The sequence below is a fragment of the Somniosus microcephalus genome, chromosome 33, assembly GCF_052327205.1.
Source record: "Somniosus microcephalus isolate GS21.2 chromosome 33, FLI_Smic_1.0, whole genome shotgun sequence".
In the NCBI taxonomy this organism is placed as follows: Eukaryota; Metazoa; Chordata; class Chondrichthyes; order Squaliformes; family Somniosidae; genus Somniosus; species Somniosus microcephalus.
Genome location: NC_141019.1, coordinates 23,260,238 through 23,287,704, shown reverse-complemented (window position 1 = coordinate 23,287,704; position 27,467 = coordinate 23,260,238). Strand labels below are relative to the sequence as shown.

The 27,467-nt window shown below is 51.8% G+C and overlaps 1 protein-coding gene across 4 annotated transcripts in view; it reads right to left on the bottom strand.

Annotated features, from left to right (window-relative positions):
• Positions 1–27,467, bottom strand: part of rbms2b (RNA binding motif, single stranded interacting protein 2b) — a 353,672-nt gene that overhangs the window by 17,178 nt on the left and 309,027 nt on the right. For all 4 annotated transcript variants that reach the window (XM_085972726.1, XM_085972725.1, XM_085972727.1 and 1 more), the window contains exon 5: positions 9,999–10,156. In XM_085972726.1, coding sequence (XP_085828852.1) covers positions 9,999–10,156 — 158 coding nt within the window. The remainder of the gene's footprint in view (positions 1–9,998; positions 10,157–27,467) is intronic.

Below are 27,467 nucleotides of genomic sequence, written 5' to 3'. Positions count from 1 at the left end.
TCTATCTGCACTGTGGGGTTTCTGTGATTTCTGTGATTTACAGGCCTATTTTCCTTACTTGCCCCAGGATTTACAGGCTTATTTTCCTTACTTGCCCCAGGATTTACAGGCCTATTTTCCTTACTTGCCCCAGGATTTACAGGCCTATTTTCCTTACTTGCCCCAGGATTTACAGGCCTATTTTCCTTACTTGCCCAGGATTTACAGGCCTATTTTCCTTACTTGCCCAGGATTTACAGGCCTATTTTCCTTACTTGCCCAGGATTTACAGGCCTATTTTCCTTACTTGCCCCAGGATTTACAGGCCTATGTTCCTGGCCTTACTTGCACACAATCCACACAGCCCTGTCCTGAGCTGTGGAAGATAATCACATGATCACTGTGTTATCTTAATGGTCAGCTCGTAGACGTGCTGTTTACTTTGGCACCAGGTGAAGCCTGAGGCCTAAAGCAAACACTGGCGTTGTCAGAAGCCAGGATTTAAGCACACAATGCCTCAGGTTGATTGTGGGAATTAGATGTGAGGAATTGTGTGATGAATACACATTTCCCTGTGAGGTTTTCATTATTTTCCTCGGAGGTGGTGAACAATACTGATGTGAAACACAGAAGCTGCAATAAAGTATACAACAGACAGCAATAAACAGTAATTTATTGGGCCTTTAACACAAGCAAAATCCATCTTTATGACCCGCCATAACCTTAATTATACTTTATTTCAATCGACAAAACCTTATATTATATACTTTCCACACACTGCTTTAATTCAATTATTGTGCATTAATTTTAATCCTATTTTAGTCCTCAATACATATATTGTTTCGCTGCCACTTTTCCCCTGCCTATTGTTAGTGTTAGCTTGGTGTGCTCCTGAGCCATACAGGCCTGGAAGAACAACAGAAAATGCTGGAAAAACTCAGCAGGCCAGGCAACATCCGTGGAGAGAAAATAGAGTCAACATTTCGGGTGAAAACCCTTTGTCAAGACTAAAGAAGCACAGGAAATGAAATAGATTAAGAGGCCAGGCTGGGAGAGAACAAAAGAGAAGTGAAGAGACATTAAGAGGTATTCAAAACGAGACGAGATGGTGATAGGACTAGTGGAGACAAAAGACGGCTCTAGATTAGGTGTGAAATGCGCTGGCAGAATGGGAGACAGCTGCCATGTGGGAGAGAGAAAAAAAAGGTGGGGGAGGACACAAAACAAAGGTGTGGATAAAAAATAAGTAAAAATGTAATAGGGGCCGAGGTTATGATCTGAAATTGTTGAACTCGATATTGAGTCCAGAAGGCTGTAAAGTGCCTAATCGGAAGATGAGGTGCTGTTCCTCGAGCTTACACTGAGCTTCCGTGGAACAATGCAAGAGCCCGAGTACGGTGAGGTCCGAGTGGGAATGGGGCGGTGAATTAAAATGACAGGCGACCGGAAGCTTGGGGTCACCCTTACGGACTGAAGGCTTTGCTCCCCATAGGGTTGCCATAGAGTCTCCAGGAATTAAGGATTCATCTACTGGAGCAACCCAGGAGAAAAATCATAAGGGCAGTAAAGCGAGATCAGCAGATTTCATTTTCTTGGAACACTTTCATTTATTAGTAATAAAAATATTGGAGAGAGGGGAAAAAAAGGCTGTTTGACTTGGCAGTCAAGATTAATCCCATTGCGTAACAAAGAGTCTTTTCGCTTTCCAATTGGCAGTGCTCCCGGAGGATGGACCAATGGCGGGAGGGCGGTTGGAGGTTGGAGGTCATGCGATGAATACGCCCAACCAGAGTCGGCGACCCTAGTCTGTGCTGAGATAACAGATCACAGGTTGAGGGTAGGGGCTGGCTTTCGTGTCCCTGGATTAGGGAGGGGGAAGAAGCATCAACCGGGGCTCCCACTCCTCATCCCTATCCAGTGACCCACTACCAGAAAGTGCACCTATGTGGGTGTCAGATGCCGTAAGGATTGGGCTTGGTTGTGATGGCCGCCGTGGTCGAATAGTCAGTCACCATTCATTGGCCCAATTGGGGGAGGTGCCAGAGGGTAGCTGTGCCCAGCAAAACCCAGAGAGTAAAGAAGAGGAGAAAGGGACAAAACGTGGCCTGGATTTAATGTGAATTAATGGAATGTGGAGCGCAGTGACATCATAGATGGCGGGGGGGGGTGGGGAGGAATGATCAATTCTACAGTTGGTCTGCACGGATTTGTTCTGATTGGTTTGTTCTTGTCACCGGTTCAGTGGTGACAATGTGGTTGCTAAGGGAAGCATTAGTTTGCTTGCAATTTTCTCCAGCAGAGGCTAATTGGACGCGTTTCATTATGCCCGTGAAAGTAGGCCTTATGAAAAGCAGGTTACCGCAGTGGGTGAGCAATACAGCGCAAAGCGGTTGTAAGAATGAGGTGGGGGAGCAAGAATGTTGAGTTTCTGCCACAGGGGGAAAAAAAGCTAGACTATCTCGCCCACGACAAGAGATCCAGCTGTTCCGTTGTTGATGCCAAGGATGACTATAATTCATTTCTTCCTGCAGCACACTTTAAATTATGGGCTTTTCACATGGCTGCAATGATAGCAGTAAGCTAGCCTGGATCGCTCCCTTTCTAATGTCTTGCCTCTTGCCCCGAGGGTGCTGACTCTCGTTGGGGCAAGGTTCCAGGGGCTCTGGTAACCCTCCAGCATCTCACCCAAGTGACCCTTCAACATCTGTGAGGCAGCAAGCGTCAGCTGTTATAGCCTCTGAGTTAGAAGGTCGCGGGTTCAAGCCCCACTCCAGAGACTCGAGCACATAATCTAGGCCGACACGTCCGTTCAGTACTGAGGGAGCACGGCACTGTCGGAGGTGCCGTCTTTCTAATGAGATGTTAAGCCTATTTGCCTGTTCAGGTGGACGTAAAAGATCCGAAGGCACTATTTGAAGAAGAGCAGGGGGAGTTCTCCTAGTGTCCTGGCCAATATTCGTTCCCTCAAACAACATCATCAAAAGCTGATTCACTGGTCATTCATTTCATTGTTGGTGCTGTCTGCCTACAAAGCAATAGTTACTGCCCTTCAATAGCATTTGAATGTGTCAGTAGTGTATAAAAGGAATATTATTACCTCATGCAGGCATCTGTGTGAGCACTAGACTCATTTTTATGTGTGGTTAGACCGCACTTGGGGTACTGAGCACAGTTCTGGTCTCCATATTACAAAAAGAATATGGAAATGGTGGAGAAGGTGCAAAAAAGATTTACAAGGATGATACCAGAACTGAGAGGTTCTATCAGGAAAGATTGAACAGGCTGGGGCTCTTTTCTCTGGAAAAGAGAAGGCTGAGGGGTGACCTGATAGAGGTCTTTAAAATTATGCAAGGGTTTCGATAGGGTAGACGTAGCGAAGATGTTTCCACTTGTGGGGGAGACCAGAACTAGGGGCCATCAATATAAGATAGTCACTAATAAATCCAATGGGGAATTCAGGAGAAACTTCTTTACCCAGAGAGTACTGAGAATGTGGAACTCGCTACCACAGGAAGTGGTTGAGGCGAATAGTATGGATGCATTTAAGGGGAAGCATAGAAACATAGAGGATAGGAGCAGGAGTAGGCCATTCGGCCCCTCGAGCCTGCACCGCCATTCAATGAGATCATGGCTGATCATCCAAACTTAGTACCCTGTCCCTGCCTTCTCCCCATATCCCTTGATCCCTTTAGCCTTAAGAAATATATCCAACTCCTTCTTGAATATATTTAATGAATTGGCCTCTACTGCCTTCTGTGGTAGAGAATTCCACAGGTTCACCACTCTCTGGGTGAAGAAATTTCTCCTCATCTCAGTCCTAAATGGCTTACCCCTTATCCTTAGACTGTGACCCCTGGTTCTGGACTCCCCGACCATCGGGAAAGCGAGATAAACACATGAGGGACAAAGGAATAGAAGGATATGTTGATGGGGTGAGATGAAGAGGGGTGGGAGGAGGCTGGTGTGGAGCATAAACACCGGCATAGACCAGTTGGGCCGAATGGCCTGTTTCTGTGCTGTAGATCCTGTGTAACTTGCAGCTGGAAAATGTGGCAGTTGCCAGTGCCCGGTGCCACCAGCAGCAGCCATCTGCATTCGCCAGCACAGGGAAAAACATGGCGTGCCGCCTCATTTACATTGTAGAACTGGCAGTGAAGTGAGGGGGAGCTGGCGCCAGCAGAGCTGAAATGTAAATGGAGCAGAAACAATTTTTGTTGTTGTTGTAGAAACTGTGACAACCTTTGATGTTCAAACGATTACACTGGAGAGGAACAAAAATAAATATCTCCACGGATCATGTAGAAAAACAGGAAAGAAAGAGTTTTCACAAGTGCTTCGCACACAGGTCAAACAGTCCCGCTCCCAGGTTCCTCTTCGCTTCCACCGCACTGTTGTTTCTGGCGCGAGAGAGCCAGGAGACAGGGTTTCGGTTTTCAATTGTTTTTGCTTCTCGATGTCTGAAGTTTGACGGCTAAACTGCTGAGAGGGACAATTGCTGCAGAGGGAAGGGGACAAGTCGAGGCTCCGCGGTTCTCGACAAGGAAGGAGTTGGACAGAGTCAGTAGTATGATGGACAGAGTGACCCTGGGTCACTCAAGGGCAGGCTCGGCAATGGTGAGTAACATCGGCAAACTCAAAGGGTGGTGGACAAAGTTAAACGCAGACAAAATGGAGGTGGAGGAAACATTTAATTACAGGAACTTCCAGATTTCCCAACATGGACAGACAGCGGGCAAAGCAGTGGGAACTGCCAAGAGCGTCCCCGATTCTCAACCGTTCCCAATTGACAATTCTCACAGACTTCTTCAAAGGGTGGTGCAACAGTTCCAAGGAAATTGGATTCCTTTTTCGCCCCTCGTCTCCCTGATGGCTCGGACTACGGTTCGAGATGGCCAGCAGCCTCTGGCACCTCGGCCAAGTGGCCAAATCAGCGAGCAGGGGTCATCACATCCATGCGTGCGCACGCACACGCAGCCCAGGGGTGCTCTAATGTGGGCATCACTGGCAAGGCCAGCATTTATTGCCCATCCCTAATTGCCCTTGAAAAGGTGGTGGTGAGTCACCTTATACAACTAAGTGGCTTGCTAGGCCATTTCAGAGGGCAGTTTAGAGTCAACCACATTGCTGTGGGGAGCTGGGATCCTGCTCTTTGACTCTTTCTCTTAAGAAAACTCAAAGAACAGCAAAGGCATGCAGGAAGTCTGAAATGCAATGGAGTGGTTTGAAAGATTGGCCGTGCTATAATCACATCAGTACACAAGGGGGTGTTATTGTGCCTTCCACATCATAAGCCTGTCCTGTTTCAGTTTCAACCTCCTTTTCCGTGCCGGTGAGAGACTTTCAGAGAATTAAGCATTCGCCTCCTCACTAATTACCATGAAGACAGGTCCATTATCAGTCACCATTCCCCAACCGGAAAAACAGGCTTTCAAATTGATTCCAGCTCTCTGCTATTTTGCTCTCGAACTCTCCTGAGGAGCACGGGTTGACTCAGCCTCTAATTTCCTGTCCCTCTCTCCCCAACGCGCCCCCACCCTCACCCTGCCACCCCTTTTGGAGGAAGTGGTTTGCCCAACATCAGGAGTGCACGATGCAGGAAATAGTGAGGCCGAGCTCATGCCACTGCTCCATGGCACAGCCCAATGCCGTGCCAACCTGCTGCCCACCCTCCATCCTCCTTACATCAATCAAAGTCCTGTAGTATTCTTGGATAGTAAGATAGATGTACAAAAGGACCAGATGCCAGGTTGGGCAGCAGTAGGGGTCGCCAACCCTCCAGGATTGGCCTGGAGTCTCCAGGAATTGAAGATTAATCTCCAGGACACTGCTGGGAGCAAAACCCGGGAGAAAAATCATCAGGAAAAATGTTTCTTTCATTTTCTTTGAACAATTATTAATTATCAGTGATGGGAAAAACAGAGTGTTTGACTTACAGCCACGCATCGTCCAATCAGGTAACGAAGAATCTTTGTTGCTTTCCAATTGGCCGTGGGAAGGCGGGACGCCGTGAGGACGGACGTGGGGGTGGGAGGTCATGTGATGTAACCTCCAGGAATGCAGTCAACCAGAGTTGGTGACTGGCAACAGGCTCTGCTCAGTGACTTGTTAAACACACCGAGAACATCTCCATAATGAGACCTTCCCGTCGCATTCGGAAACCCGAGTGCACCAGATCCCAATGGAGACTATATGCAAGTCTCCCCTGATGGCATGGCTCCGTCTAGTATTCAGCCTTACAGAGCACGACTATCCTCAATTCATCTGCTTGGCGGCGAGTTGCCTGATCTCACCAGGCTCTACAATTGTCCTCAACATCTCCAAGCCAGGAATAGTTGCGGGGGTGGCGGGGGCGGGGGCGTGGTGCAGGGGTGCGGTGGAGAAATCTGTACCCGATTGCTATCCGATAACTGCACTGGAAAGTGTCCATGCACATCAAGTGAGAAAAAAGACTTGCATTTCTATAGCGCCTTTCACGACCACCGGACGTCCCAAAGCGCTTTACAGTAAATTAAGTACTTTTGAAGTGTAGTCACTGTTGTAATGTAGGAAACGCGGCAGCCCATTTGAGCACAGCAAGCTCCCACAAACAGCAATGTGATAATGACCAGATAATTTGTTTTTTTAGTGATGTTGGTTGAGGGATAAATATTGGCCAGGACACCGGGAATAACTCCCCTGCTCTTCTTCGAAATAGATCTTTTACATCCGCCTGAGAGAGCAGACGGGGCCTCGGTTTAACGTCTCATACAAAAGACGGCACCTCCGACAGTGCAGCACTCCCTCAGCACTGCACTGGAGTGTCAGCCTAGATTTATGTGCTCAAGTCTCTGGAGTGGGGACTTGAACCCATGACCTTCTGACTCAGAGGCGAGGGTGCTGCCCACTGAGCCACTGGCTGAGAACAGGGTCTGACTTAGCTGCGATGCTCTCCATGGTCACTGGCCACTTGTCTAGCCTTGCAAAAGGAAGAACTGCCACTTGTGGGCAAAGTGCTGGTGGGCGAATGGGAGTCCATGGGACGCACCCCAGCACGAGGCAGCATCTTCAGGGGAGGGGAGGAGAAATTTAGGGGGGTTTGGGGTGGGGGCGGTTGGAGGAAGTGCCCTCTTTCTATGTCAGTTAAGATTCCTGAGTTAATGCGATGATAGTTTGAATTATAGAATTATAGAATCTTACAGCACAGAAGGAGGTCATTCGACCCATCGTCCCTTTGAATGAGCTATCCAATTCGTCCCACTCCCCTGAAAATGTTCTCCCCTTCAAGTATTTACCCAATTCCCCTTTTGAAAATTACTATTGAATCTGTTTCCACCACCCTTTCAGGTAGAGCATTCCAGATCGTATCAACTCGCTGCGTAAAAAAAAATCTCCTAATCTCTCCCTCTGACTCTTCTGCCAAATATCATAAATCTGTGTCCTCTGGTTACCGATCCTCCTCCCACTGGGAACAGTTTCTCCCTATCTACTCTATCAAAACCCCTCATGATTTTGAACACCTCTATCAAATCTCCCCTTAACCTTCTCTGCTCTAAGGAGAACAATCCCAGCTTCTCCAGTCTCTCCACATCACTGAAGTCCCTCATCCCTGGTACCATTCTAGTCAATCTCCCCTTAACCTTCTCTGCTCTAAGGAGAACAATCCCAGCTTCTCCAGTCTCTCCACATCACTGAAGTCCCTCATCCCTGGTACCATTCTGGTCAATCTCCCCCTTAACCTTCTCTGCTCTAAGGAGAACAACCCCAGCTTCTCCAGTCTCTCCACGTCACTGAAGTCCCTCATCCCTGGTACCATTCTGGTCAATCTCCCCTTAACCTTCTCTGCTCTAAGGAGAACAATCCCAGCTTCTCTAGTCTCTCCACATCACTGAAGTCCCTCATCTCTGGTACCATTCTGGTCACTCTCCCCTTAACCTTCTCTGCTCTAAGGAGAACAATCCCAGCTTCTCTAGTCTCTCCACATCACTGAAGTCCCTCATCCCTGGAACCATTCTGGTCACTCTCCCCTTAACCTTCTCTGCTCTAAGGAGAACAATCCCAGCTTCTCCAGTCTCTCCATATCACTGAAGTCCCTCATCCCTGGAACCATTCTGGTCAATCTCCCCTTAACCTTCTCTGCTCTAAGGAGAACAATCCCAGCTTCTCCAGTCTCTCCACATGACTGAAGTTTGAAACTGAAGACTGAAAAACCCCTGGTTTTAGCACTGATGACTTGAAGTGACATTACTTCCTGAGGCCTGGCTGGAGCAATTGCATCATCTATTGAATAGTCCAAGTGGTTTCTATAGTGACGGTGCCCTTATATTGTTAACCCTAATTAGACACGAATGGAATGATCAACCAAAATGACTGCTTTGTTCCCAGGCATGAAACCCATGATATCAGATGTAGTAGCTACTGATTGACGACACAATGGAATGCCGTGATTCACACACAAACAAATGTCATTAGTTTTACCCGAGGGCACGGGTTTCATTGAGCGCTGACAAGCTGCAGGAGACACCCACAAAGTTGGGAGAGTTCTCAGCCAATGAAAACCACTTCTTTTCTTTTTTAAGAAACACCAAAGTTGATCTCATTTCTAAAATGGACGGTGGGGATCAGGGAAACTGTGGAGCAAAAATCCGACATTTTAAACTCGAAGACAAAAAAAGCTTGAGGCGTGGAAGGTTGAGGATGTAGAGGGTTACTATTCCAGTAATAAAGCTACTCTTGGTGTTTGAGTACATTTATGACTGTAATATTAGTGCCTGTAGAAAAACCAGGGAGACGGAAATTCCCTTGGACCTGCTGGCAGTCTAAAGCATTAAAGGCGATCCTCAATTTTAACATGCACACCAAAACTTTTGAATACTTTCTGTAAACTTCTTCAGGAAATATAATCAAATATAATCAAAAATTTGAAGAGACCAGGGAGGATTTGGGGAAGGGGTACACAGCCTTGAGTCACAGTAATGAGAGATATTTTTAAAAAACGCACAGGGAGGCTCTGCCGATAGCTCAGTGGGTACTTGTGCGACACTGGGTCAATGAAGGTCACAGCTTTGATCTCGGGCCTGTGCTGAATTAGCTGAGCACAGACAGGTCGGCAGTAGAGGCGATACAACTAACATCAGTGCCCCCGGACAGCAATGGGGAAAAATAAAATCAGCTACGGTCTCGGGAGGGCTCTTAGCCCGGGACAGTGTATGCGAAATGGAGAAGTTGAAATCATGCCGTGTGATATCAAAGAAAGAATGAACAAATGTGCATCACATCCTCAGGACGGGCAACAGCTAATTTGCACACAGCAAGGTCCCACAGACAGCAAGCGAATGATTAAAAATCTGGTTCTGGTGGTGTTGGAGACATGGAGAACTCCCCATGTCTTGTTAGGATCTTTTACGTCCATCTGAACAGGCAGACAGGACTTAACATCTCGTCTGAAAAACGGCACCTCCATCAATGCAGCACTCCCTCAGCACTGCACTGAAATGCTCGTCTTTGCTTACTAAATTCAAACGTGTTTTCCACATTTTATTTATTCATCCACAGTGTCACTACACCACAACAACAATAACTTGCAGCTTGGTCAAAGAGGTAGGTTTTAACGAGCGTCTTAAAGGAGGAGAGGTGGAGAGGTTTAAGGAGGGAATTCTAGAGCTGAGGATCTAGACAGCTGAAGGCACGGCCACTAATGGTGGAGCGATTAAAATTGGGGATGCGCAAGAGGCCGGAATTGGAGGAGTACAGAGATCTCGGAGGGTTGGAGGGCTGGAGGAGATTACAGAGATAAGGAGAGGGCGAGGCCATGGAGTGATTTGAAAACAAGGATGAGAATTTTAAAATTGAGGTGATCAGGGACCAGGAGCCAATGTAGGTCAGTGAGCACTGGGGTGATGGATGGACTTGGTGCAGGTTAGGACATGGGCAGCAGGATTTTGGACCACTGGCACTAAATATGTGGAATTACAGACCCAAGAGGGACAACTGACGACCTTGTCGCCCTGTATTAATACAAGTTCGGCTCAAACCATCCTCACCTGGCAAAACCGACACCTCGGCTGGTGCCATTGGCATCCCGCAGTATCCTGGTGGAAATAACCTGACCAAAGGGTTTGAGCATGTTCTGTAGCTCCTGCTCGTCCATGGTTAGTGGCAGGTTGGAGATGTACAGGTTCGTTGGGTCCTGTTCTTGTTGCTGCAGAGTAAAAACAGAAGTCTAATTACAGCGCTGTTCCATGCTTGCAGCAGTCTCGTATCACCGCTGTGTCCCATCGCCCCCCCACAGCCCCCTGTCAAGTAATCTCCCTTCCTCTCCTGAGTAGATGTACGGACTGCAGCGGTTCAAGAAGGCGGCTCACCGCCACCTTCTCAAGGGAAATTAGGGATGGGCAAAAAATGCTGGCCTTGCCAGCGACGCCCACATCCCAGGAATGAATAAAAACAAGAATGCCCTCTGGTTCCTCACCCAAATGGCCAGTCTTCATGCGTGAGATGCGGTGGTGGTTTGGTGACCTTTTTGACAGATAAGGCATATATGCCTAACCAAGCCAGCATGTTGCCATGGCAACGGGGCCTTCCTGTGGGATCCCACCACCACCAACCTTAGAAACCGTTACACGATCATTTCCCAACTGCATTTGTTGGGCCGGCCGTTTTCTTTTAAACCTTCGCATCCCAGGATTGGACTCAAACGTGGGAGAAAAAAAACCGAACCAGAGCATCGCCGAATGTTGCTGCTCGGGAGTGTGTGACGATCAAGTGGGGATCTTTTCAAATTGCCTGAAGTCGGGCGGAGCCGAGTATTTATAACCAGAGGCAGCCGCCTTGCACGCCAGCTGCTGCTGACAGCCCCCTCAGTGCCTTAATTCACCAAGCCTCTTCCACAGTGAGTGTCCACAGACTTTGTTCCAGCGTGATCCCGCTCTCACTTGGCCAAGTCACATGCACGTTTCCCAGCAGATATCGCTGGGTAACAATCAGGAGTGCCGTTTTCTGGCCGTTTTCTCCGCTCGCTAGCTCGGAGACCAATAGTCGTACCAGCGAGTGACTTGGGTTAAGATCAGCCAATGTCTAACTACAGGCCAGAATCCAACCTGGGACATTCCTGGTCCATGTGGCTGGGTTCCACACTGGGCGGCGCACTTACTAACTGAACCACAGTGGGACACTGTTGCACACTTGTTCCACTTCTAATTATAATACCATTTACAAAGGTTCCCAGATGCATTTGCGACAGTATATGCTATTCCTCTGGGGCCAGCAGTGAAATGAAACCCTTCATCACTGCCTTTGAAACCACGTTTGATTTCAATTTGTGGGAATTTGCTGGGGAATCTGCCACCAGTCTATCAAGCACCTCCACTGTCCAAAACAAACGGCCTTTGAAGTGAAATCGTATACCCACTAACTTTACCTCGATATATTCTGCACAATACAGGCTGGAGTGGAGTGTATTTCAAGAATGTAACACACCTTGCTGATTTGACCTTTACCCTCATGGTTTAGGACATAATCTGAACACCTCAGCGTGTTACTGCATTTGCATATTCCACACCTAAAGGGCTGTTACATATTTGTTATACAACTGCTAAGGAAGCCGTTATATATTTATTCCACCCCTGTTATAGACTCATTCCATGCTTGCTACAGGGCGGTTATATACTCATTACGTACCGGTCACAGGCTGTCACATGCTTATTACACACTTAGAGCTACTATGTATGCAATTCTTGATTGGCACCCCATCCACCACCTTAAACACTCACTCCCTCCACCACCGGCACACCGTGGCTGCAGTGTGTACCATCTACAAGATGCACTGCAGCAACTCGCCAAGGCTTCTTCAGCAGCACCTCCCAAACCCGCAACCTCGACCACCTAGAAGGACAAGGGCTGCAGGCGCATGGGAACACCACCACCTCCAAGTTCCCCTCCAAGTCACACACCATCCTGACTTGGAAATAGGTCGCTGTTCCTTCATCGTCGCTGGGTCAAAATCCTGGAACTCCCTCCCTAACAGCACTGTGGGAGTACCTTCACCACACGGACTGCAGCGGCTCAAGAAGGCGGCTCACCACCACCTTCTCAAGGGCAATTAGGGATGGGCAATAAATGCTGGGCTTGGCAGCGACGCCACATCCCGTGAATGCTTCATATTACAGGGCTGTTCTATACCTGTTCCAGCCTACCATGGGGCTGTTACATACTTGTTATATAACTGATGTATGTCCATTAAAGTAATACATTGATCCTGAAGCAATTTGGGACATCCTGAGGATGTGAAAACCACTCAGAAATGCATGTTCGTTCATGTTCCATGCCTGTTACACAGGGCTTTTCTTTACTTGGTATGATGCTTTAGATTTATTAAACTCCTTCAACTGAACAAAATGCTCCCAGATATAAAGTCCAGATGGGAAGACACATGGAGCCCAGTTTGGGAAACACTGAAGGGGACGGAGATTGCCTTACTGAGTAACTGGTGCCAGGCTAAGTAAAGCAGGCCCAATATTTTCAGGGGGTGGAAATATCCCCACTCATTTGTCTGTGCGTGCAAGGATTGATATTTTATCAATAGGTTCGTAAAATAAAGCACTAAATTTTTGGAAATAAAGAAAATGGAACCAAGCTAACCTCACTCCTCCTTGTTTAGACTATCCATCTTCATAACACAGTCCGCTAAGTTCAGGAATCAGCCTTGTGCTCCTCTTGTGGTTTCCCTCCAACAGTTCCACATCTTTCCTGCAATATGGAGCCCATCCCTCGAGTACCCTAACTCACCCATCAAAGCCCATCCCTCGAGTACCCTAACTCTCCCATCAAAGCCCATCCCTCCAGTACCCTAACTCCCCCATCAAAGCCCATCCCTCCAGTACCCTAACTCTCCCATCAAAGCCCATCCCTCCAGTACCCTAACTCCCCCATCAAAGCCCATCCCTCCAGTACCCTAACTCACCCATCAAAGCCCATCCCTCCAGTACCCTAACTCCCCCATCAAAGCCCATCCCTCTAGTACCCTAACTCCCCCATCAAAGCCCATCCCTCGAGTACCCTAACTCCCCCATCAAAGCCCATCCCTCTAGTACCCTAACTCTCCCATCAAAGCCCATCCCTCCAGTACCCTAAATCTCCCATCAAAGCCCATCCCTCCAGTACCCTAACTCCCCCATCAAAGCCCATCCCTCTAGTACCCTAACTCACCCATCAAAGCCCATCCCTCTAGTACCCTAACTCCCCCATCAAAGCCCATCCCTCTAGTACCCTAACTCCCCCATCAAAGCCCATCCCTCCAGTACCCTAACTCCCCCATCAAAGCCCATCCCTCCAGTACGCTAACTCCCCCATCAAAGCCCATCCCTCCAGTACCCTAACTCTCCCATCAAAGCCCATCCCTCTAGTACCCTAACTCTCCCATCAAAGCCCATCCCTCTAGTACCCTAACTCTCCCATCAAAGCCCATCCCTCTAGTACCCTAACTCTCCCATCAAAGCCCATCCCTCCAGTACCCTAACTCGCCCATCAAAGCCCATCCCTCCAGTACCCTAACTCTCCCATCAAAGCCCATCCCTCTAGTACCCTAACTCTCCCATCAAAGCCCATCCCTCCTGTACCCTAACTCTCCCATCAAAGCCCATCCCTCCAGTACCCTAACTCCCCCATCAAAGCCCATCCCTCGAGTACCCTAACTCCCCCATCAAAGCCCATCCCTCCAGTACCCTAACTCCCCCATCAAAGCCCATCCCTCCAGTACCCTAACTCCCCCATCAAAGCCCATCCCTCCAGTACCCTAACTACCCCATCAAAGCCCATCCCTCCAGTACCCTAACTCTCCCATCAAAGCCCTTCACTCTAGTACCCTAACTCCACCATCAAAGCCCATCCCTCCAGTACCCTAACTCTCCCATCAAAGCCCATCCCTCAAGTACCCTAACTCCCCCATCAAAGCCCATCTCTCTAGTACCCTAACTCCACCATCAAAGCCCATCCCTCTAGTACCCTAACTCTCCCATCAAAGCCCATCCCTCCAGTACCCTAACTCCCCCATCAAAGCCGATCCCTCCAGTACCTAACTCCCCATCAAAGCCCATCCCTCTAGTACCCTAACTCACCCATCAAAGCCCATCCCTCCAGTACCCTAACTCCCCCATCAAAGCCCATCCCTCCAGTAGCCTAACACCCCCATCGAAGCCCATCCCTCCAGTACCCTAACTCCCCCATCAAAGCCCATCCCTCCAGTACCCTAACTCCCCCATCAAAGCCCATCCCTCCAGTACCCTAACTCCACCATCAAAGCCCATCCCTCCAGTACCCTAACTCCCCATCAAAGCCCATCCCTCCAGTACCCTAACTCCCCCATCAAAGCCCATCCCTCCAGTACCCTAACTCCCCCATCAAAGCTCATCCCTCGAGTAGCCTAACTCCCCCATCGAAGCCCATCCCTCCAGTACCCTAACTCCCCATCAAAGCCATCACTCCAGTACCCTAACTCCCCCATCAAAGCCCATCCCTCCAGTACCCTAACTCCCCCATCAAAGCCCATCCCCCCAGTACCCTAACTCCCCCATCAAAGCCATCCCTCTAGTCCCCTAACTCCCCCATCAAAGCCCATCCCTCTAGTACCGAACTCCCCCATCGAAGCCCATCCCTCCAGTACCCTAACGCCACCATCAAAGCCCATCCCTCCAGTACCCTAACTCTCCCATCAAAACCCATCCTCCAGTACCCTAACTCCATCAAAGCCGATCCCTCCAGTACCCTAACTCCCCATCAAAGCCCATCCCTCCAGTACCCTAACTCCCCCATCAAAGCCATCCCTCTAGTACCCTAACTCCCCCATCAAAGCCCATCCCTCCAGTGCCCTAACTCTCCCATCAAAGCCCATCTCTCCAGTACCCTAACTCCCCCATCAAAGCCCATCCCTCCAGTGCCCTAACTCTCCCATCAAAGTCCATCCCTCCAGTACCCTAACTCTCCCATCAAAGTCCATCCCTCAAGTACCCAAACTCCCCCATCAAAGCCCATCCCTCCAGTACCCTAACTCCCCATCAAAGCCCATCCCTCTAGTACCCTAACTCTCCCATCAAAGCCCATCCCTCCAGTACCCTAACTCTCCCATCAAAGCCCTTCCCTCTAGTACCCTAACTCTCCCATCAAAGCCCATCCCTCAAGTACCCTAACTCCCCCATCAAAGCCCATCCCTCCAGTACCCTAACTCCCCCATCAAAGCCCATCCCTCTAGTACCCTAACTCTCCCATCAAAGCCCATCCCTCCAGTACCCAAACTCTCCCATCAAAGCCCATCCCTCCAGTACCCTAACTCCCCCATCAAAGCCCATCCCTCCAGTACCCTAACTCACCCATCAATGCCCATCCCTCCAGTACCCTAACTCCCCCATCAAAGCCCATCCCTCTAGTACCCTAACTCCCCCATCAAAGCCCATCCCTCGAGTACCCTAACTCCCCCATCAAAGCCCATCCCTCTAGTACCCTAACTCTCCCATCAAAGCCCATCCCTCCAGTACCCTAACTCTCCCATCAAAGCCCATCCCTCCAGTACCCTAACTCCCCATTAAAGCCCATCCCTCTAGTACCCTAACTCCCCCATCAAAGCCCATCCCTCTAGTACCCTAACTCCCCCATCAAAGCCCATCCCTCTAGTACCCTAACTCCCCCATCAAAGCCCATCCCTCCAGTACCCTAACTCTCCCATCAAAGCCCATCCCTCTAGTACCCTAACTCTCCCATCAAAGCCCATCCCTCTAGTACCCTAACTCTCCCATCAAAGCCCATCCTCTAGTACCCTAACTCTCCATCAAAGCCCATCCCTCCAGTACCCTAACTCTCCCATCAAAGCCCATCCCTCTAGTACCCTAACTCCCCCATCAAAGCCCATCCCTCTAGTACCCTAACTCTCCCATCAAAGCCCATCCCTCCAGTACCCTAACTCCCCCCATCGAAGCCCATCCCTCCAGTACCCTAACTCCCCCATCAAAGCCCATCCCTCCAGTACCCTAACTCCACCATCAAAGCCCATCCCTCCAGTACCCTAACTCCCCCATCGAAGCCCATCCCTCCAGTACCCTAACTCCCCATCAAAGCCCATCCCTCCAGTACCCTAACTCCCCCATCAAAGCCCATCCCTCCAGTGCCCTAACTCTCCCATCAAAGTCCATCCCTCCAGTACCCTAACTCTCCCATCAAAGCCCATCCCTCCAGTACCCTAACTCTCCCATCAAAGCCCATCCCTCCAGTACCCTAACTCCCCCATTAAAGCCCATCCCTCTAGTACCCTAACTCCCCCATCAAAGCCCATCCCTCTAGTACCCTAACTCCCCCATCAAAGCCCATCCCTCTAGTACCCTAACTCCCCCATCAAAGCCCATCCCTCCAGTACCCTAACTCTCCCATCAAAGCCCATCCCTCTAGTACCCTAACTCTCCCATCAAAGCCCATCCCTCTAGTACCCTAACTCTCCCATCAAAGCCCATCCCTCTAGTACCCTAACTCTCCCATCAAAGCCCATCCCTCCAGTACCCTAACTCTCCCATCAAAGCCCATCCCTCTAGTACCCTAACTCCCCCATCAAAGCCCATCCCTCTAGTACCCTAACTCTCCCATCAAAGCCCATCCCTCCAGTACCCTAACTCCCCCATCGAAGCCCATCCCTCCAGTACCCTAACTCCCCCATCAAAGCCCATCCCTCCAGTACCCTAACTCCACCATCAAAGCCCATCCCTCCAGTACCCTAACTCCCCCATCGAAGCCCATCCCTCCAGTACCCTAACTCCCCCATCAAAGCCCATCCCTCCAGTACCCTAACTCCCCCATCAAAGCCCATCCCTCTAGTACCCTAACTCCCCCATCAAAGCCCATCCCTCTAGTACCATAACTCTCCCATCAAAGCCCATCCCTCCTGTATCCTAACTCTCCCATCAAAGCCCATCCCTCTAGTACCCTAACTCTCCCATCAAAGCCCATCCCTCCTGTACCCTAACTCTCCCATCAAAGCCCATCCCTCCAGTACCCTAACTCCCCCATCAAAGCCCATCCCTCCAGTAACCTAACTCCCCCATCAAAGCCCATCCCTCCAGTACCCTAACTCCCCCATCAAAGCCCATCCCTCCAGTACCCTAACTCCCCCATCAAAGCCCATCCCTCCAGTACCCAAACTCTCCCATCAAAGCCCTTCCCTCTAGTACCCTAACTCCCCCATCAAAGCCCATCCCTCGAGTACCCTAACTCCCCCATCAAAGCCCATCCCTCCAGTACCCTAACTCCCCCATCAAAGCCCATCCCTCCAGTACCCTAACTCTCCCATCAAAGCCCATCCCTCAAGTACCCGAACTCCCCCATCAAAGCCCATCCCTCGAGTACCCTAACTCTCCCATCAAAGCCCATCCCTCCAGTACCCTAACTCCCCCATCAAAGCCCATCCCTCGAGTACCCTAACTCCCCCATCAAAGCCCATCCCTCCAGTACCCTAACTCCCCCATCAAAGCCCATCCCTCCAGTACCCTAACTCTCCCATCAAAGCCCATCCCTCAAGTACCCGAACTCCCCCATCAAAGCCCATCCCTCCAGTACACTAACTCCCCAATCAAAGCCCATCCCTCTAGTACCCTAACTCTCCCATCAAAGCCCATCCCTCCAGTACCCTAACTCTCCCATCAAAGCCCTTCCCTCTAGTACCCTAACTCCACCATCAAAGCCCATCCCTCTAGTACCCTAACTCTCCCATCAAAGCCCATCCCTCCAGTACCCTAACTCCCCCATCAAAGCCGATTCCTCCAGTACCCTAACTCCCCCATCAAAGCCCATCCCTCTAGTACCCTAACTCACCCATCAAAGCCCATCCCTCCAGTACCCTAACTCCCCCATCAAAGCCCATCCCTCCAGTAGCCTAATTCCCCCATCGAAGCCCATCCCTCCAGTACCCTAACTCCCCCATCAAAGCCCATCACTCCAGTACCCTAACTCCCCCATCAAAGCCCATCCCTCCAGTACCCTAACTCCCCCATCAAAGCCCATCCCCCCAGTACCCTAACTCCCCCATCAAAGCCCATCCCTCTACTCCCCTAACTCCCTCATCAAAGCCCATCCCTCCAGTACCCGAACTCCCCCATCGAAGCCCATCCCTCCAGTACCCTAACTCCCCCATCAAAGCCCATCACTCCAGTACCCTAACTCCCCCATCAAAGCCCATCCCTCCAGTACCCTAACTCCCCCATCAAAGCCCATCCCCCCAGTACCCTAACTCCCCCATCAAAGCCCATCCCTCTACTCCCCTAACTCCCTCATCAAAGCCCATCCCTCCAGTACCCGAACTCCCCCATCGAAGCCCATCCCTCCAGTACCCTAACTCCCCCATCAAAGCCCATCCCTCGAGTACCCTAACTCTCCCATCAAAACCCATCCCTCCAGTACCCTAACTCCATCAAAGCCCATCCCTCCAGTACCCTAACTCACCAATCAAAGCCCATCCCTCCAGTACCCTAACTCCCCCATCAAAGCCCATCCCTCTAGTACCCGAACTCCCCCATCAAAGCCCATCCCTCCAGTGCCCTAACTCTCCCATCAAAGCCCATCTCTCCAGTACCCTAACTCCCCCATCAAAGCCCATCCCTCCAGTGCCCTAACTCTCCCATCAAAGTCCATCCCTCCAGTACCCTAACTCTCCCATCAAAGCCCATCCCTCAAGTACCCTAACTCCCCCATCAAAGCCCATACCTCCAGTACCCTAACTCCCCCATCAAAGCCCATCCCTCTAGTACCCTAACTCTCCCATCAAAGCCCATCCCTCCAGTACCCTAACTCTCACATCAAAGCCCTTCCCTCTAGTACCCTAACTCTCCCATCAAAGCCCATCCCTCAAGTACCCTAACTCCCCCATCAAAGCCCATCCCTCCAGTACCCTAACTCTCCCATCAAAGCCCATCCCTCCAGTACCCAAACTCTCCCATCAAAGCCCATCCCTCCAGTACCCTAACTCCCCCATCAAAGCCCATCCCTCCAGTACCCTAACTCACCCATCAAAGCCCATCCCTCCAGTACCCTAACTCCCCCATCAAAGCCCATCCCTCCAGTACCCTAACTCTCCCATCAAAGCCCATCCCTCCAGTACCCTAACTCCCCCATCAAAGCCCATCCCTCTCGTACCCTAACTCCCCCATCAAAGCCCATCCCTCTAGTACCCTAACTCCCCCATCAAAGCCCATCCCTCTAGTACCCTAACTCCCCCATCAAAGCCCATCCCTCCAGTACCCTAACTCCCCCATCAAAGCCCATCCCTCCAGTACCCTAACTCCCCCATCAAAGCCCATCCCTCCAGTACCCTAACTCTCCCATCAAAGCCCATCCCTCTAGTACCCTAACTCTCCCATCAAAGCCCATCCCTCTAGTACCCTAACTCCCCCATCAAAGCCCATCCCTCCAGTACCCTAACTCTCCCATCAAAGCCCATCCCTCCAGTACCCTAACTCTCCCATCAAAGCCCATCCCTCTAGTACCCTAACTCTCCCATCAAAGCCCATCCCTCCAGTACCCTAACTCTCCCATCAAAGCCCATCCCTCTAGTCCCCTAACTCCCCCATCAAAGCCCATCCCTCTAGTACCCTAACTCTCCCATCAAAGCCCATCCCTCCAGTACCCTAACTCCCCCATCGAAGCCCATCCCTCCAGTACCCTAACTCCCCCATCGAAGCCCATCCCTCCAGTACCCTAACTCCCCCATCAAAGCCCATCCCTGCAGTACCCTGACTCCACCATCAAAGCCCATCCCTCCAGTACCCTAACTCCACCATCAAAGCCCATCCCTCCAGTACCCTAACTCCATCAAAGCCCATCCCTCCAGTACCCTAACTCCCCCATCAAAGCCCATCCCTCTAGTAGCCTAACTCCCCCATCGAAGCCCATCCCTCCAGTACCCTAACTCCCCCATCAAAGCCCATCCCTCCAGTACCCTAACTCCCCCATCAAAGCCCATCCCTCCAGTACCCTAACTCCCCCATCAAAGCCCATCCCCCCAGTACCCTAACTCCCCCATCAAAGCCCATCCCTCTTGTCCCCTAACTCCCCCATCAAAGCCCATCCCTCTAGTACCCGAACTCCCCCATCAAAGCCCATCCCTCCAGTACCCTAACTCCCCCATCAAAGCCCATCCCTCCAGTACCCTAACTCCCCCATCAAAGCCCATCCCTCCAGTGCCCTAACTCTCCCATCAAAGCCCATCCCTCCAGTACCCTAACTCTCCCATCAAAGCCCATCCCTCCAGTACCCTAACCCCCCCATCAAAGCCCATCCCTCTAGTACCCTAACTCCCCCATCAAAGCCCATCCCTCCAGTACCCTAACTCTCCCATCAAAGCCCTTCCCTCTCGTACCCAAACTCTCCCATCAAAGCCCATCCCTCAAGTACCCTAACTCCCCCATCAAAGCCCATCCCTCCAGTACCCTAACTCCCCCATCAAAGCCCATCCCTCTGGTACCCTAACTCTCCCATCAAAGCCCATCCCTCCAGTACCCTAACTCTCCCATCAAAGCCCATCCCTCTAGTACCCTAACTCTCCCATCAAAGCCCATCCCTCCAGTACCCTAACTCGCCCATCAAAGCCCATCCCTCCAGTACCCTAACTCTCGCGTCAAAGCCCATCCCTCCAGTACCCGAACTCGCCCATCAAAGCCCATCCCTCCAGTACCCGAACTCGCCCATCAAAGCCCATCCCTCCAGTACCCTAACTCCCCCATCAAAGCCCATCCCTCCAGTACCCTAACTCCCCCATCAAAGCCCATCCCTCTAGTACCCTAACTCCCCCATCAAAGCCCATCCCTCTAGTACCATAACTCTCCCATCAAAGCCCATCCCTCCTGTACCCTAACTCTCCCATCAAAGCCCATCCCTCTAGTACCCTAACTCTCCCATCAAAGCCCATCCCTCCTGTACCCTAACTCTCCCATCAAAGCCCATCCCTCCAGTACCCTAACTCCCCCATCAAAGCCCATCCCTCCAGTACCCTAACTCCCCCATCAAAGCCCATCCCTCGAGCACCCTAACTCCCCCATCAAAGCCCATCCCTCCAGTACCCTAACTCCCCCATCAAAGCCCATCCCTCCAGTACCCTAACTCTCCCATCAAAGCCCTTCCCTCTAGTACCCTAACTCCACCATCAAAGCCCATCCCTCCAGTACCCTAACTCTCCCATCAAAGCCCATCCCTCAAGTACCCGAACTCCCCCATCAAAGCCCATCCCTCCAGTACCCTAACTCCCCAATCAAAGCCCATCCCTCTTGTACCCTAACTCTCCCATCAAAGCCCATCCCTCCAGTACCCTAACTCTCCCATCAAAGCCCTTCCCTCTAGTACCCTAACTCCACCATCAAAGCCCATCCCTCTAGTACCCTAACTCTCCCATCAAAGCCCATCCCTCCAGTACCCTAACTCCCCCATCAAAGCCGATCCCTCCAGTACCCTAACTCCCCCATCAAAGCCCATCCCTCTAGTACCCTAACTCACCCATCAAAGCCCATCCCTCCAGTACCCTAACTCCCCCATCAAAGCCCATCCCTCCAGTAGCCTAACTCCCCCATCGAAGCCCATCCCTCCAGTACCCAAACTCCCCCATCAAAGCCCATCCCTCCAGTACCCTAACTCCACCATCAAAGCCCATCCCTCCAGTACCCTAACTCCCCCATCAAAGCCCATCCCTCCAGTACCCTAACTCCCCCATCAAAGCCCATCCCTCCAGTACCCTAACTCCCCCATCAAAGCTCATCCCTCGAGTAGCCTAACTCCCCCATCGAAGCCCATCCCTCCAGTACCCTAACTCCCCCATCAAAGCCCATCACTCCAGTACTCTAACTCCCCCATCAAAGCCCATCCCTCCAGTACCCTAACTCCCCCATCAAAGCCCATCCCCCCAGTACCCTAACGCCACCATCAAAGCCCATCCCTCTAGTACCATAACTCTCCCATCAAAGCCCATCCCTCCTGTATCCTAACTCTCCCATCAAAGCCCATCCCTCTAGTACCCTAACTCTCCCATCAAAGCCCATCCCTCCTGTACCCGAAATCTCCCATCAAAGCCCATCCCTCGAGTACCCTAACTCTCCCATCAAAGCCCATCCCTCCTGTACCCTAACTCTCCCATCAAAGCCCATCCCTCCAGTACCCTAACTCCCCCATCAAAGCCCATCCCTCCAGTACCCTAACTCCCCCATCAAAGCCCATCCCTCGAGTACCCTAACTCCCCCATCAAAGCCCATCCCTCCAGTAACCTAACTCCCCCATCAAAGCCCATCCCTCCAGTACCCACCTCCCCCATCAAAGCCCATCCCTCCAGTACCCTAACTCCCCCATCAAAGCCCATCCCTCCAGTACCCTAACTCTCCCATCAAAGCCCTTCCCTCTAGTACCCTAACTCCACCATCAAAGCCCATCCCTCCAGTACCCTAACTCTCCCATCAAAGCCCATCCCTCAAGTACCCGAACTCCCCCATCAAAGCCCATCCCTCCAGTACCCTAACTCCCCAATCAAAGCCCATCCCTCTAGTACCATAACTCTCCCATCAAAGCCCATCCCTCCAGTACCCTAACTCTCCCATCAAAGCCCTTCCCTCTAGTACCCTAACTCCACCATCAAAGCCCATCCCTCTAGTACCCTAACTCTCCCATCAAAGCCCATCCCTCCAGTACCCTAACTCCCCCATCAAAGCCGATTGCTCCAGTACCCTAACACCCCCATCAAAGCCCATCCCTCTAGTACCCTAACTCACCCATCAAAGCCCATCCCTCCAGTACCCTAACTCCCCCATCAAAGCCCATCCCTCCAGTAGCCTAATTCCCCCATCGAAGCCCATCCCTCCAGTACCCTAACTCCCCCATCAAAGCCCATCCCTCCAGTACCCTAACTCCCCCATCAAAGCCCATCCCTCCAGTACCCTAACTCCCCCATCAAAGCCCATCCCTCCAGTACCCTAACTCCACCATCAAAGCCCATCCCTCCAGTACCCTAACTCCCCCATCAAAGCCCATCCCTCCAGTACCCTAACTCCCCCATCAAAGCCCATCCCTCCAGTACCCTAACTCCCCCATCAAAGCTCATCCCTCGAGTAGCCTAACTCCCCCATCGAAGCCCATCCCTCCAGTACCCTAACTCCCCCATCAAAGCCCATCACTCCAGTACCCTAACTCCCCCATCAAAGCCCATCCCTCCAGTACCCTAACTCCCCCATCAAAGCCCATCCCCCCAGTACCCTAACTCCCCCATCAAAGCCCATCCCTCTAGTCCCCTAACTCCCTCATCAAAGCCCATCCCTCCAGTACCCGAACTCCCCCATCGAAGCCCATCCCTCCAGTACCCTAACGCCACCATCAAAGCCCATCCCTCCAGTACCCTAACTCTCCCATCAAAGCCCATCCCTCTAGTACCCTAACTCTCCCATCAAAGCCCATCCCTCCAGTACCCTAACTCTCCCATCAAAGCCCTTCCCTCCAGTACCCAAACTCTCCCATCAAAGCCCATCCCTCCAGTACCCTAACTCCCCCATCAAAGCCCATCCCTCCAGTACCCTAACTCACCCATCAAAGCCCATCCCTCCAGTACCCTAACTCCCCCATCAAAGCCCATCCCTCTAGTACCCTAACTCTCCCATCAAAGCCCATCCCTCCAGTACCCTAACTCCCCCATCAAAGCCCATCTCTCCAGTACCCTTACTCCCCCATCAAAGCCCATCCCTCCAGTGCCCTAACTCTCCCATCAAAGCCCATCCCTCCAGTACCCTAACTCTCCCATCAAAGCCCATCCCTCCAGTACCCTAACTCCCCCATCAAAGCCCATCCCTCTAGTACCCTAACTCTCCCATCAAAGCCCATCCCTCCAGTACCCTAACTCTCCCATCGAAGCCCTTCCCTCTAGTACACTAACTCTCCCATCAAAGCCCATCCCTCAAGTACCCTAACTCCCCCATCAAAGCCCATCCCTCCAGTACCCTAACTCCCCCATCAAAGCCCATCCCTCTGGTACCCTAACTCTCCCATCAAAGCCCATCCCTCCAGTACCCTAACTCTCCCATCAAAGCCCATCCCTCCAGTACCCTAACTCCCCCATCAAAGCCCATCCCTCCAGTACCCTAACTCACCCATCAAAGCCCATCCCTCCAGTACCCTAACTCCCCCATCAAAGCCCATCCCTCCAGTAACCTAACTCCCCCATCAAAGCCCATCCCTCGAGTACCCTAACTCCCCCATCAAAGCCCATCCCTCTAGTACCCTAACTCTCCCATCAAAGCCCATCCCTCCAGTACCCTAACTCCCCCATCAAAGCCCATCCCTCCAGTACCCTAACTCCCCCATCAAAGCCCATCCCTCCAGTAGCCTAACTCCCCCATCAAAGCCCATCCCTCCAGTACCCTAACTCCACCATCAAAGCCCATCCCTCCAGTACCCTAACTCCCCCATCAAAGCCCATCCCTCCAGTACCCTAACTCCCCCATCAAAGCCCATCCCTCCAGTACCCTAACTCCCCCATCAAAGCTCATCCCTCGAGTAGCCTAACTCCCCCATCGAAGCCCATCCCTCCAGTACCCTAACTCCCCCATCAAAGCCCATCACTCCAGTACCCTAACTCCCCCATCAAAGCCCATCCCTCCAGTACCCTAACTCCCCCATCAAAGCCCATCCCCCCAGTACCCTAACTCCCCCATCAAAGCCCATCCCTCCAGTACCCTAACTCCATCAAAGCCCATCCCTCCAGTACCCTAACTCACCAATCAAAGCCCATCCCTCCAGTACCCTAACTCCCCCATCAAAGCCCATCCCTCTAGTACCCTAACTCCCCCATCAAAGCCCATCCCTCCAGTGCCCTAACTCTCCCATCAAAGCCCATCTCTCCAGTACCATAACTCCCCCATCAAAGCCCATCCCTCCAGTGCCCTAACTCTCCCATCAAAGTCCATCCCTCCAGTACCCTAACTCTCCCATCAAAGCCCATCCCTCAAGTACCCTAACTCTCCCATCAAAACCCATCCCTCCAGTACCCTAACTCCATCAAAGCCCATCCCTCCAGTACCCTAACTCACCAATCAAAGCCCATCCCTCCAGTACCCTAACTCCCCCATCAAAGCCCATCCCTCTAGTACCCTAACTCCCCCATCAAAGCCCATCCCTCCAGTGCCCTAACTCTCCCATCAAAGCCCATCTCTCCAGTACCATAACTCCCCCATCAAAGCCCATCCCTCCAGTGCCCTAACTCTCCCATCAAAGTCCATCCCTCCAGTACCCTAACTCTCCCATCAAAGCCCATCCCTCAAGTACCCTAACTCCCCCATCAAAGCCCATCCCTCCAGTACCCTAACTCCCCCATCAAAGCCCATCCCTCTAGTACCCTAACTCTCCCATCAAAGCCCATCCCTCCAGTACCCTAACTCTCCCATCAAAGCCCTTCCCTCTAGTACCCTAACTCTCCCATCAAAGCCCATCCCTCAAGTACCCTAACTCCCCCTTCAAAGCCCATCCCTCCAGTTCCCGAACTCCCCCATCAAAGCCCATCCCTCTCGTACCCTAACTCCTCCATCAAAGCCCATCTCTCCAGTACCCTAACTCCCCCATCAAAGCCCATCCCTCCAGTACCCTAACTCCCCCATCAAAGCCCATCCCTCCAGTACCCTAACCCCCCCATCAAAGCCCATCCCCCCAGTACCCTAACTCCCCCATCAGAGCCCATCCCTCTGGTACCCTAACTCCCCCATCAAAGCCCATCCATCCAGTACCCTAACTACCCCATCAAAGCCCATCCCTCCAGTACCCTAACTCCCCCATCAAAGCCCATCCCTCCAGTACCCTAACTCCCCCATCAAAGCACATCCCTCTAGTAGCCTAACTCCCCCATCGAAGCCCATCCCTCCAGTACCCTAACTCCCCCATCAAAGCCCATCCCTCCAGCACCCTAACTCCCCCATCAAAGCCCATCCCTCCAGTACCCTAACTCCCCCATCAAAGCCCATCCCCCCAGTACCCTAACTCCCCCATCAAAGCCCATCCTTCTCGTCCCCTAACTCCCCCATCAAAGCCCATCCCTCCAGTACCTGAACTCCCCCATCGAAGCCCATCCCTCCAGTACCCTAACTCTCCCATCAAAGCCCATCCCTCCAGTACCCTAACTCCCCCATCAAAGCCCATCCCTCTTGTACCCTAACTCACCCATCAAAGCCCATCCCTCCAGTACCCTAAGTCCCCCATCAAAGCCCATCCCTCCAGTACCCTAACTCCCCCATCAAAGCCCATCCCTCTTGTACCCTAACTCACCCATCAAAGCCCATCCCTCCAGTACCCTAACTCCCCCATCAAAGCCCATCCCTCCAGTACCCTAACTCCCCCATCAAAGCCCATCCCTCCAGTACCCTAACTCCCCCATCAAAGCCCATCCCTCCAGTACCCTAACTCCCCCATCAAAGCCCATCCCTCCAGTACCCTAACTCCCCCATCAAAGCCCATCCCTCCAGTACCCTAACTCCACCATCAAAGCCCATCCCTCCAGTACCCTAACTCTCCCATCAAAGCCCATCCCTCCAGTCCCCTAACTCTCCCATCAAAGCCCATCCCTCTAGTACCCTAACTCTCCCATCAAAGCCCATCCCTCCAGTACCCTAACTCCCCCATCAAAGCCCATCCCTCCAGTACCCTAACTCCACCATCAAAGCCCATCCCCCCAGTACCCTAACTCCACCATCAAAGCCCATCCCTCCAGTACCCGAACTCCCCCATCAAAGCCCATCCCTCCAGTACCCTAACTCTGCCATCGAAGCCCATCCCTCTCGTACCCTAACTCTCCCATCGAAGCCCATCCCTCCAGTACCCTAACTCCCCCATCAAAGCCCATCCCTCCAGTACCCTAACTCCCCCATCAAAGCCCATCCCTCCAGTACCCTAACTCTCCCATCGAAGCCCATCCCTCCAGGACCCTAACTCCCCCATCAAAGCCCATCCCTCTCGTCCCCTAACTCTCCCATCGAAGCCCATCCCTCCAGTTCCCTAACTGTCCCATCAAAGCCCATCCCTCTAGTATCCTAACTCCCCCATCGAAGCCCATCCCTCCAGTACCCTAACTCTCCCATCAAAGCCCATCCCTCCAGTACCCTAACTCTCCCATCAAAGGCCATCCCTCTAGTATCCTAACTCTCCCATCGAAGCCCATCCCTCCAGTACCCTAACTCTCCCATCGAAGCCCATCCCTCCAGTACCCCAACTCTCCCATCAAAGCCCATCCCTCCAGTACCCTAACTCTCCCATCAAAGCCAATTGCTCCAGTACCCTAACTCCCCCATCAAAGCCCATCCCTCCAGTACCCTAACTCCACCATCAAAGCCCATCCCTCCAGTACCCTAACTCTCCCATCAAAGCCCATCCCTCCAGTACCCTAACTCCCCCATGAAAGCCCATCCCTCCAGTACCCTAACTCCCCCATCAAAGCCCATCCCTCTAGTGCCCTAACTCCCCCATCCCTCCAGTACCCTAAC